The sequence below is a fragment of the Phodopus roborovskii genome, unplaced genomic scaffold (assembly GCF_943737965.1).
Source record: "Phodopus roborovskii unplaced genomic scaffold, PHOROB, whole genome shotgun sequence".
In the NCBI taxonomy this organism is placed as follows: domain Eukaryota; kingdom Metazoa; phylum Chordata; class Mammalia; order Rodentia; family Cricetidae; genus Phodopus; species Phodopus roborovskii.
The window spans coordinates 1,826,523-1,839,357 of NW_026126599.1; the positions used below are offsets into that span (position 1 = coordinate 1,826,523).

Consider the following 12,835-nt stretch of genomic DNA (forward strand, 5'->3'; position numbering starts at 1 on the left):
AGCACATGGCACCACTCCTGGCTTTTTCATTTGGGTTCTGGGGATGGAAATCAGGACCTCATGCTTGCACAGCTCGGGCTTTACTGAGTCATCTCCCCAGCCCCTGAGGATGTTCTCAGGCCATAAAAATGATTGGCAGCTGATAGTCACTTCCTCCAGATGGAAACAATGGAGTCACTGCAGTGTGTAGTCTGGACAAGGACCCCCCCCCATTGGGACAGCAGGAATGCATGGCCTCCCCCACTTGCATCACCAGCCCAGGGAAGACAGCTTGCCCAGGTGCTGGCCCTGGGATCAGGCCTTAGGTTGGGCTTTTGTGGAAAAAGTACTTGTGTGGCCAGTAGGACATGTACAGGGTCCCTGCAGACCCAAGAGGCTCCAATACAGCATCCGCTAGTCTTCTGGGTAGAGCCAGCACCTTCCTCCCCAGCCTGCCCCTCAGCCCCTCCCCCACCACATACATGGGTGCTCACTGGAGCCCAACACTGAACCAACCACATAGCCTCACTCCATCTCCATGTGACTTCCATGTACATGTGTGTGTTTGTGAGCACGTGTATATTGTGTATGCCTGTGTACACATATTTGTGCATGATGCCAGATGTCTTCTTAATCACTCTACCTTATTGAGACAGGGTCTCTCACTGAATACAGAGCTCGCCAACCCAGCTAGCTAGCCATCCAGCACTGCTCAGAGACCCACATGTAGTATTTTACACGGGTTCTGGGATCTGAAGTGAGGCCCTCCGGCTTGCACACCAAGCCAAGCACTTTACCAACTGAGCCATCTCTCCAGCCCCATCATAACCTTCAAAGGTGAAATCTGTTATCACTTCAGTTTATGGAATAAAGCAAATATAACTCAGATAGAGTCGGACACCTGCCTGGGGTCACACTGTGGTAGATCTGGGACTTGAGTGCCAGGGTCCATCACTGTCCCTGGTACCTGCAACTGGTCCTATTGGGAAGAGGGAAAGAGAACAGAGATCTGGGGTAGAAGCAATCCTCTAGCTGAGTGAGCCCTTTGGCCTGGTTACCTGGAAAGATTTCCTCTCACCTGTGATCTCACAGGGGCCTGGAAAAGGCCACCAGCACCTGGTCCAGGCAGATCTCTTGTTTCAGTTCTGACTAGACAGTTGGGTGACCCCAAGCCTCTGAGTTCTTATCACCTCAAAGAGTCTAATGAGGAATGCCTAATGTGTCTGAAACCCCTGATGTGTCCGAAACCCCAAGCTTGAAATGGAAGGTGACAGGGCCTGTGACTGGTTGCAGGCCAGGCCCTGCTGGGATTCCGGCCCAGCAATATCCACTCCCTGCCTTCCCCCTCAGGCAGCCCTAGGCCTCAGGCAGACAGGGCTGAGCCCAGCAGAACACAGTGTCCTCCCAGTCCCCAGAGGTGGTAATTTTACCCTACTCTGAACCCCTGGCTCCCTGGGGTCTGGTGGGGAGTGGGGTAGAGAAGGTAGAGGGAGGAGGTACTATGACCAATGCTGTATCTAAACAGTCCCCAAGATCACTTGGTGCCAGGACTTAAGAGTCATGCTCATGAACAAATGGGTCCTTGCTGGGAAAGCCTGAGCCCAAACAGGCCCCAATCCCAGGATGGGCCACAGGAGGGTAGCTGTGATGTGACCGCCTGCGAACCAGCAGTGGGAGGCAAGCATGCGCAGGAAGCCAGGAGGCCTTCCTGGAGGAAGAGCCCAGGCTCCAGCGGGGAAGTTGGGTGGCACTGGCTTAGAGGTATAGAGCTCAGTGGGGACAGACATGTGGGGACAGACATGCAGACACTGGCAAAGGACAGAGCTTGGCCAAGCCCGGGGCAGCAGCTGGGGCCTCTTGCCTTGCCTCACTCTGAAATCCCCTCCACACTGACCTTGTACTCTAGGACTTGCAAGATTCACCCAAGGGAAATGGGTTGGCCTGGAGCCAGCCAGGTCAGTCAGGTGGGTTCCTGACTCCAGCATACAGCTGGCCTGCCCTAAGCTCTGTGCCAGCCATGTATGCCTTGGAAACTGCCATGGAAGGCATCCCAGTCTGGCAGTCCCTGGCTCTGTCAAAGGCTTTCAAATCCACTACAGAGCCTTGACCCGGCCTTGGAATCTTCCCAACCGAGGCTCTAAGTGCTAGTTTTGAGATGGGGTATCCAGATGTAGTCCAAGCTGGATTTGAACTCAGGATTCTTCTATCTCCCTAATGGTGAGATTTCAGGGGTGAGCCACACCTGGCTTTAAGGCTGGTGTGTGTGTGTGTGTGTGTGTGTGTGTGTGTGTGTGTGTATGATGGGTGTGTGGTGTGTGCATTTGTGTGTGTGTGTGTATGATGGGTGTATGGTGTGTGCATTTGTGTGTGTGTATGATGAGTGTGTGGTGTGTGTATTTATGTGTGCGTGTGTGTGTGTGTGTGTGTGTATGATGGGTATGTGGTGTGTGTATTTGTATGTGTGTGTGTGTGTTTATGTGTATGTGTGATGGGTGTGGTATGTGTATGATGGGTATGTGGTGTGTGTATTTGTATCTCTGTGTGTGTGTGTTTATGTGTGTGTGTGTGATGGGTGGTGTGTGTGTGTGTGTGTGTGTGTGTGTGTGCGCGCGCACTTATGCACAGTCCAGATGAGGACACTGAGTATCTTGCTCTATTGCTCTCCACCTTACTCCTTCGAGACAGGGTCTCTCACTAAACCTGCAGCCAGACTGGCAGCCAGCAAACTCCAGCGCTCCTCCTGTATCTGCCTGCCCCCTGCCCTCACCCCTAATTCACACACACAAAACTGAGGTTACAAGTGCAGGAAGCCATGCTCAGCTTTGTACATGGGTGTTGGGATTTGAACCCAGGTCCTTGTGCTTGTGCAGCAAGCACTCTTACCCATCAAGTCATTGCCCCAATTCAAGGCTATGTTTTAAAATGTCTTGACCATTGTGGGTGACCTTGAGCAGTACAACCCTGGAAGCCACCGATACAGAAGTGGACTCCAGCCAGATAGCACCTAGCCCAGCTCTGAACTCAACAGCATCAAGGATTGTCTCCTGGACAGCCGAGTGTGTATATTACGCCAACTCTATCCCAACTACTTGTGCCCCAATGCCTCGGGCACTCACTGTCTGCCACCTCCACACCCTCCTCCACGCCCACCAGAACAAAAGGCTCAGCAGAATTTTGGCCACTGTGACCTGTTACTGGAGATCCTGGATGGGTGCCACAGCCCTCCAGGGTGGGCCTGTGAGTAGAGGAAAGATCAGATTAAAATCTGTGCATAAACGAAAATGGCTAGGTTCCTCAGGAAAGCTGGCCAGGGGCCCCTCGGGCTCTCCAGGTGGTCCCTACATGGATCCTGGCTCCATCTAGATGCACTTTCCCTACAGGAGCCAGAAACACCTGCTCACTGAGTCTCTCTTCTGTCCAAAGCACTTCTTAGCCACCCAGGATCCCAGAAGTCTCTGCCCAATGGCAGGAGACCGTTCTAGGGCCCGTGGTCATCCCAGAATAAGCCACAAAATTGCCCTGGGTTAAGAGTGACCAGGGATGCGGAACGGTGAGTCAGAGATCACCAGTAAGAGGCTAAAAGTTCTCAGCACCCACCAACACCCCAGATGTTCAGTGCTCACTCCAGCTGGGGCCACCACTCTGACTGCCGAAGGCCTTCACCCTCCCACTCTGCTCTCCTCCTCCTGGCTCCCTAAGGCTACACACCCTCTCCCTGCCCTTCCTCCCCTGGTCCCTTCAAGGTGACTCAGTCCCTCGGTGCTTCCTTCCGGGAGCAGCTCTCAGGCACGGGAGCAGGTCAGGCGTGTTCTGGGGCTGAGCCAGATAGGACAGGTGTGTCCCCCTTGGCCAAGGCCTAGATGGGGGAGGAGTAGTGCAGTGGACCCTATCAGTGGAATGTAGCTCTGGCAGAGCCCTGTGGCTCAGCTTTAGAGACCTTTGCTCTTCCAAAGGCTGATGTGTAGCTGAGATCCAGGCCAGATAGCCCATCTACTACCCAGGCCTGAGGCAGGTGGACTAGAGAGTAGGAACCCCTCAAGAGGATAGAATCCAAGCTGGGCAGTGATGTTGCACACCTTAAATCCTAGCACTTGAGAGGCAGAGGTAGAGGGATCTCTGTGAGTTCAAGGTCAGCCTGGTCTACAGAGCTGTACAGAGAAACCCTGTCTCAAAAAAAGGGGGGGGGGAGAATCCAAGGTTCCGGGGGCAGGGGAGCATATGCATAGCTGCCCCTAGCAATTCACCTGCATGGAGGTCCTTTCTCCTGAATTGCCATTAGCTGTTTTGTTTTGTTTTTTCCTACCCCATTGGGATGGGAGTACCCGGAGAGAGGTGGCTGCCTCTAGATGCTGCAGAGTCCCAAAATGAGACTATGCTTCTTGTATTTGGTGCTCAGTCAGCTTTCGGATCTGGATGCTGGAGGGGTTCAGGCTCTACTCTAGGCAAGGCCCCTACCCATGAGTGAAGCACCCCCTCCCCTTGTAACTGCCCCTCCCATTCAGATAAGGAGACAGTGCCCACCTCCCCATACCTCACAGTTCGCTCCCTGACCCCTCTCCTTTGGGTTGTCAACCTCTTCCTTCGTCGACATCTCCCTCTGTCCCCACTACCACAGGTGCTCAGGCTCCCTGCTCTGTATCTCAGCTGGTCTCATGGATGCTAAACCTATTTTAAGAGCTAGCTAGCAGTGATGACTGGGTTTTAAACGCCACTGTGTTTTCTTGTAATCGGTTAATTTTATCACACATGGATTGCGCTGGGAGAAAAGGAGAAAGAAGTGTTTGTGTGCCAATGCCGCCCCAGGTCTGCCTCTCTTCAGAGGCACACCCAACCCCACCTACACATCCCAACACCCTCCCAACCCCACCTACACATCCCAACACCCTCCCAACCCCACCTACACATCCCAACACCCTCCCCACATCCTGAGTGGAGTGCCTTACAACACCATCCAGGTCAGTCACTCTCAGACTATTTATTAATTTGGGGGATTGTTTATTTACATATATATATATGCATATATACATAAATAATTGGGACAGGGTCTCACTATGTAGCTCTAGCTATCCTGGAACTCACTTTGTAGTCCAGACTGGCCTTGAACTCAGAGATCTGCCTGCTTCTGCCTTCCACTTGCTGGGATTAAGGGCCCAAGAAGTATGCCCAGCTAATAGTATTTTTGAAACGAGGTCTCACTTTGTAACTCACACTGGCCTCAGACTCACAGCAATTCTTCGGCCTCACACACACCCTGACTTCTGGGTTACAGACATATGCCCCCCACCTTGGTTCTTGGATGCATCCCGTCTACAACATCAGCTGTCCACCCTGCTCACAGTCAAAAATTGGGACACTTCTTGGTTTCAGGGTTTCAAGGCTCCCACTGCCCCAGGTAAAGCCAAGCCCTCCCACATTCCCGGGCCTTCTGGCTTCTTCAACTCAGAATCCCAAATACAGAACTAACACTCATGGCTAAATTCTAGTCCTCTTTTTACTTACTTCGAGACAGTTTCACTAAGTTGTTTAGGTTGGCCATGAACTTGTTCTGTACCCTCTATGTTTAGGACTGAATCTGAGATGCTCCTGCCTCAGCCTCTCACACTAGGATTATCAACCAGCGGCTGGTACCAACTACATACCACATATCAGGGACTGTAGGTCAATTTTGCCACACCCACCTCTCTTGTAGGCTGTACCCTCCCTGTGAGCATGATATCCGGGATGGAAATTCAAGCCACTGGAGTCCTCTGTTATCATGGTAACTCCTGGGTTCTCCCTACAGGAGGGATGCTCCAAGAACCATGAATTAGTGCTCTGTGAGGAAACCCTTCAAAGACCATCTTTAAGAGCTGGGCATTGTAGTGCAGACCTGTCATCCCAGCACTCAGAAGACTAATGCAGAATTGTGGCAAGCTCTGGGCCAGCCAGGGCTACATAGTGAGACCTTGTCTCAAAAACAACAAACAAATGAACAAAAACCAAAAAAACAAAACCAGGCCTGAGGTCATAGCTCAGTTGGCAGAGTGCTTGCCTAGCATGTACAAGGCCCTAGGTTCTATCCCCAGCACTGCATAAAACAAGGATGGTGGTGCATGCCTGTAATCCCAGCACTCCTTCAAGATCATCCTTAGCTACAGTTATACAGTCAGTTCTAAGCCAGCCTGAGCTACAAGAGACCTTGTCTACAAATAAATAAATGCAAGGCTAGTGAGATGGCTCAGAGGTAATGGTGCCTACTGACAAACTTGATCTAAATTTGATCCCCATGACCCACATGGCAGAAAACAGAACCAACTCTTGCAAGTTGTCCTCTGACCTTCACATGTGTGCTGTGACATGCGCGCGCGCGCGCGCGCACACACACACACACACACACACACACACAATAAATAAGAGCCATAAAAAAATGTAATTAAACCTAGACAAGCCAGGAGGTGGTGGTGCAAGCTTTTAATCCCAGCACTTGGGAGGCATGGGCAGGTGGATCTCTGTGAGTTTGAGGCAGCCTGGTCTACAAAGTGAGTTCCAGGACAGACAGAGCTGTTACACAGAGAAACCCTGTCTCAAAAAACAAACAAACCAACAACAAAACCCTAGATGATCCTATCTCTCTGCACTGTTATTCCAGAGCCTTCTACACACCAAACTTGCCTTTTTCTTGTTCCTCTACCTCTCCAAACTATAGCAGGCCCCTCCATCGGCTATTCCAATGGTGGCATTCCCCCAACTTCTTTTTTGATGTTGTTATATGCTAGTTTTTGTTGGTTATTTATTTATTTTTGAGACAGGGTTTTTCTGTGTAGCTTTGGAGTCTGTACTGGAACTCACTTTATAGATCAGGTTGGTCTCGAACTCACAGAGATTCACCTGCCTCTGACTCCCAAGAGCTGTGATTAAAGGCGTATGCCACCACCACCCAGGCCTCCCTAACTTCTCACGGGTACTGTTGGGTAATATCAGAGTGTTGGCTCCCCTACTCCCTGCCAACTATGTGGCAGTGACAGTCCCCCGCCAGCAAGTTCCTGCCTCCAACCCCACCCACGGCACCCTGTGCCTGCCTGCCTCTATGTGAAGTCCCTGCCTGAGCCCTGCCTACCTCAGCCTCCCCACCCTGGGAACCACATATGTGCACAGAGCTGGGGAGAAACTGATCACAGATCCCATCACAGAAAGCCTCCACTCCCTGATCTGTGAAGAGCACACCCCTCCCACACCCATAGCCACACTTCTCACACCTTCTAGCCACACTGTACAAGAGCTACCCTCTGCCACCCTTAGACAACCTTCCTGCCCAGCCCCAAGTAAGAGCTTAGAAAATGTCCCTAAATCTAAAGTTGCCAGTGGCCTAAGAGTCAGGGGCCTAGGTTTGAGGCAGTGTCACCAATATTCACAATGCAGATCGTCCCGGTCACAGTGCATGCATGCAGAGAGAAGCCTGTGGGTCTTGTGGCTAGCTCAGCAGCCCAAGAAGTCCACTCTGGGGTAAGCTCAGCCGATAGGCACAACCGGGTATACTTCATGGATGAAGGGCAGAGGGACACTGTTTAGCAGGAAGAGAGGCTGGTCAGAGTTGCAGCAGAGACAAACCTCCAGTCCTCATCCCCCGGTTCACAGCCGTGTCCATAGTGAGCAGGCCTGACAAGCCCACACGGGGAGACAGTGGTTGTTAAGCAACCATTGTTCCCATAGGCAGGTGAATGGATACGCACAATATGGACGCCACAGTGTGGAATGCTATTCTGCTCTAGAGAAGAAGGCATTCTGCTGACACCTGCTCCAACATAGACAGATGGACCTTGCAACCACACTGCCAAGTGAACCAAACCAGACCCCAACCAGACAAACGGGGTGAGTGGGAGTCTGCTCAGAGAAAGCTCCTGGCCCATCAGATTCCTCGAGAAATCAAGGAATGGTGGATCTCAGGGATGGGAAAGCGGAGGGACAGTAACTGTGTAATGTGTAAAGGAGTTTCTGTTTGGGAAGAAGAGAAAGTCTGGAGAGTGGATGGCAGTGATAGTTGCACAGAATTGCAAATGCCTCCAAACTGCACCTTAAAAATAGTTAAATGGTCAGGCGTTGGTGGCGCATGCCTTTAAACCCAGCACTCAGGAGGCAGAGGCAGGTGAATCTCTGTGAGTTCAAGGCCAGCTTGCTCTACCCAGCTAGGTCCAAGACAGGCTCCAAAGTAATTCAGAGAAACCCTGTCTTGAAAAACCAAAAAAAAAAAGTTAAAATGGTGTGTGTGTGTATACATACACACACATTTATATTTACACACACATACACACACAAACCAAGCAGGCCTGGCCATACATGCCTATAATCCTAGCTACTTGGGAAAATGAGCCAGGAGGACTGAAAATTCAAAGCAAGCAAATGTGTGGCCAGGCCAGGTAACTCAATGGACTGTCTGAAAACAAAAAGTTTAAAGTTTAAAGAAACGGTTATGGGCTGGGGAGTGAGGGTGGTGCATGCCTTTAATCCCAGCACTTGGGAGACAGAGGTAGAGAGATCTCTGTGAGTTCGAGGCCAGCCTTGACTACAGAGTGAGTTCCAGGACAGGCTCCAAAGCTACAGAGAAATCATCTCAAAGAAAGAAAAAGGAAAAAGAAACAAAGGATTATGAATGTACTTTAGAGATAAAGACCTTGCCTAGAGTGCCCCAGTGAGTGGCTGCCAGTGTGGCTCAGTGGTAGAGCATCTGCCTAGAATCCCCCAGTGAGGAGCTGGAGGCATGGTACAGTGGTTAAGCACCTGCCTAGTATACCCAGGACCCTGTGTTCCATCTGCACTACCACAAGGGAAAAAAGAAGAAAAACCCTGCTGGGATGCTGCTCTAGCCACAGCATGGCTTGCCAGGCCCAGTTTTTGGCCCTGAATACCCTCAGCCCCCATCCTACAAGCATGCATACATGCATGCATACACACACACACACACCGACCCTCTCCTAAACTGAGTCATATTCTAAAACCTTTTGTATTGAGGGCTGGACCAGAAGCAGTTTCTGAAGGCCCTCAAAGCCTCCAAGTATAATGAAGAGCCCAGGCTTTGGGTCCACCCTTTACTTCAGGGCTGGCCTAGGGTCATTCTCACCTAGCATGTGTCTGGGACGTCAAGAAGTTTGCCTTTGCAACTACAGGGGCCATGTCAAGCATCAGCTCCTGATGTAAGTAAGCACTTCTTCCCTTTCCCTCACCCTTCAGAGCTGCTGGTCAGGGCTCCTGGGTGTCCAGATTTGACCGGCACCAAAGCAAGTGTGAGTGATTCTAACCTTCCAGACCATCAGATGGCCAGACACTTGCAGACTTCCATGGACAGCTTGGGGACACACCAAGCACCCTCCTTTGACGGGACAGAGATGCCAATGGCATCTTGCAGGAAAAAAGGCCATGCCCTGCCAACATCCCACTATAGCTGGGGTGGGAAGGTACCTGTGGTGGGTGCTGGATGGACCCCAGGTTCAGTGGGTGCTGCAGAGATCCTAGAGACGCTACCTGTCTCCCTCCCCAGCCTCCCACAGCCACAGGAAAATTGCTCAAGTCTCCCCCAGGCCTGGTGGTCAGAGGTGACCTGGGCCTGCCATGATGTTGTTCTGTTGTCCAGGGAAGATGTCATCACTCCTCAGGTTCCCTTAGTTCCACTGGTGTGGTCAAGAAGGACAGCCATGAGCCAGTCCACATGACAATGTGGAACACACATGTCTCCCCCTTCAACAAGACCACCTACAGGGCAGGAGACTGCAGAACTCCACAGCATGAAGAACATAGGAAGACCAATTCCCCCACTCCCCACTGAGCATCAGAGGCCTGGGGGGGGGGCATGCCACAGGGGGCATTGGCTGAGCCCAGGGTCTAGGTAAAGATGGCAGATTTGCATAGACAGTGTGGGCAGGCCCAGACTGGGCATCAGGAAACCTGGTCAGCCTTGTGGGCCTGTGAGACAGTTCAAGTTGTTGAGGCCTCTGTTTCCCTGGTTGTAAAATGGAAACAAATTTCATCACTTGTCTGTCTCACAGTTGGGTGGGGGAGCAAGCCGCTGTTATAGGTCAAGTCTGAAAATGGGTGGCTTGGCCTACAGCCAGCAAAGGCTGTGCCCGGCGAAGGCAGCAGCTGCAGCAGCCAGTGGCCTGGGACCAAGGGGTTGCCAGAACACCAAAAAGGTAAATGGTGTAGGGTAGTTCTCACTGTGGGTTCAGGAAGCCTCTTCTTCCTCCTGCCAGACCAGAAGATCTAAGACTGTCTAGAAAGTACCCATGTGTTCTGAGAAGCTGTTCTCGGGCTGGGTAGCCAAAGAATATGGGGACATGCCAGCTCCCCTTTCCACCCACCACTGGGGCCCACCACTCTCCAGTCAGGTTTGGAAGATGAGCAACCCATCAGCCTTCCTTACCAGGGACTCCAGCATAGCCAGCTTTCCAGAACAAGTGGGAAAGCAGGCCTCAGAGAGGGAGGTGGGGGAGGCCCCACTGAGCCAGGCCAGCTGGCAACACCAGGGAGCCACTACCCCACTGCATCAGCAGCAGGGCCCCCGCGGTGCCTCGGGAGACCAGGGAAGAGCTATTTCATCTTGTCTGGTTTCCTGCTGAAGCTTCGTCAATGTCTCCTCTAGGGACAGCAGAGCCTCAGGAGTGGCATGCACTACTCTTGACTTGCAGATTCTCAGGCTAGTGCTGGCACTCCTCAGCCCAGAGGCGGGAGTGGGGGCGGGGAGGTTGGGAGCGAGGTCCTATTTACAGTTTGTGGGCCTTTAGCATGCATCTTGGGGAGCCAGAGTGATGTCTCCAAGGAACTCTAATACCGGGCATGTACGTTTAGAGGGACTCAGTCTAGGGTCCCCTATATCCCAGAAATGTCTTCAGGTCCCTCCTCACCTGCATACCCAGAGAGGATCAGCCTGGGAATGCCAGCTCCAGGGACCTGCCAGCAGTCAGAGAACTCAGCCCTTTCTTCATAGCCCATGCTGAGCCTCTGTGTGTTCTGGTTGCTACAAGTCCCTCCAAACCAGGGCAACCAAGGGACAAAGTCTGGGAGATGCCAGGCAGATGTGTCTGTGGCTCCCACACGTCCCCCACTGTCCTGGCCCCCAGAGAAGCTAGGTATAGAGAGCCATAGGCACATGGCCATCCTGTCCTCACAGGGGTCACCCAAGGCTCAGCTTCCTCGCCACCAGCCTTGAGCCTATACAAGACGTGGCCCCAGGAAGAGATGCCATGACGTCACCTCCAGGTAGCTGGGCGCCAGGTGGACCCCACACTCCCCTGGGTTCACTGCCGCTTTTCCTACAAGCCAGCCGCCCCTAATGATTTCCTCTTTTTTTTTTTTTTTTTTTTTTTTTTTTTTTTTTAACTGAGACGCCGAGGTTTCGCAAGGCTGGGGAGAGGAGGCGGCCGCGGGTGACAGCGTGACACGCAGCCCGGCGGGGGAGGGGAGGCGGAGGTACCGGTCGCGCGGAGCCCACGAGGTGCCCTCCGGATGCTGCGCCCTGCCACCGCCAGTGCCGGCCTCCGGCAGGTGCACCCGGGCCGCACCCTAACCCAGCCAGGACCCCGCCAGGAGAGCATGCCTCATCCCGGTCCCCCGCGCCCCACGCAGTCCGGTCCACCCGACCGCACCCCGTGTCACCGCCCGTCCCGCACCTACCCGGGGCTCCGCAGTCAGCGCAACGCGCGTTCCCCGGCCGCGTCAGCAGCTCCAGCAGCGCCCGGCGCCGCTCCCCGGCCATGGTTGCGCGGCCACCGCGCCGTCCCGAGCGCGCCCGCCCGACTAGGGCTCCGCGCCGCGCGCCCGCCTCCCGCCCTGCGCCATCGCCGCCTCTCAGCCCGCGCGCGGGCCCCGATCGTGTCGCCGCGCGGGGCCGCCCTGAGCGGAGCTGCGCGCGCGGGGACCGGGGCGCAACGCACGGCGCGTTCGGGACCGCACGGCCCGCGGGCGGCCCCCAGCGGCGCGGTCAGGGAGCGGCCTCTTCGGAGAGCCTGGCCTCACCCGGTCCACCTGGGGCGGGGTCGCTGGGAACAGGCTTAGCGGAAGAATGGACCACCCCACACACAAGCGATGTCTGTTGGGTTGTAGCTGAGGACGTGGTTAGCTCAGGCAAGCCCTGCCTGGGAATGACAAACTCCAGTGCTTCGGAGGGCTCCACCCTCACACGTGTCCAACCAAGTCCCATACCCTCATCCCCAAGAGATAGGACAGGAGCTGGCCACACCCCTCTTGATCTCCAGAAGGCTCGATTCCAGAGCTATGTGTCTGTTTCTTTGCTAGTCCTAGCATTTCTTTTCAAATTCCATTTTCTTCCTCAATTTTAAATGTGGCTGTTTAGAAGGCAATTGCCACACCCAGCTGGAAAAAGAAAGAAAGAAAGAAAGAAAGAAAGAAAGAAAGAAAGAAAGAAAGAAAGCCTTTTCCCAAAGCTCCTGAGAGTGTGAAGACCTCACTGCACCTTCCAGCGGCCTTTGGGCACCCCACCCTTCGTCCCTACTCCTGTTAGTCTACCTCAGATGGGGTGTTGGTTGTGCTATGATTTGGCCCTGAGTGTCCCCTGTCCCCAAAAGGATCCTGTGTTAAGGGCTCATTCCCCAGGATGGCGCTATAGCGTGGTGCAGGGACCTTTAAGGGATGAGGCCTAGCTGGGCAGTGGTGGTACACGACTCGGCCACATTTAAGGTCAGGTCTACAGAGCGAGTTCCAGGACAGCCAAGGCTACACAGAGAAGCCCTGTCTTGAAAAACATAACAGAACAAAAAGAGCTGAGGACTACTGGGAGGAAGTTAGGTCACTGGGACCTCTGCTGCTTTCTCTTGCTTCCTAGGGATTGTGGGTGAGCAGTTTTGTCCCACCACGTCTCGGTCTTAATGCT

The 12,835-nt window shown here is 53.4% G+C and overlaps 1 protein-coding gene across 1 annotated transcript in view; it reads right to left on the reverse strand.

Annotated features, from left to right (window-relative positions):
- Positions 1-11,982, reverse strand: part of Adap1 (ArfGAP with dual PH domains 1) — a 47,784-nt gene extending 35,802 nt beyond the window's left edge. The window contains exon 1 of the mRNA XM_051205393.1: positions 11,620-11,982. Within this exon, the coding sequence (XP_051061350.1) occupies positions 11,620-11,701 (82 nt within the window). The 5' untranslated portion in view covers positions 11,702-11,982. The remainder of the gene's footprint in view (positions 1-11,619) is intronic.
- Between the last annotated feature and the right edge of the window lie 853 nt (positions 11,983-12,835).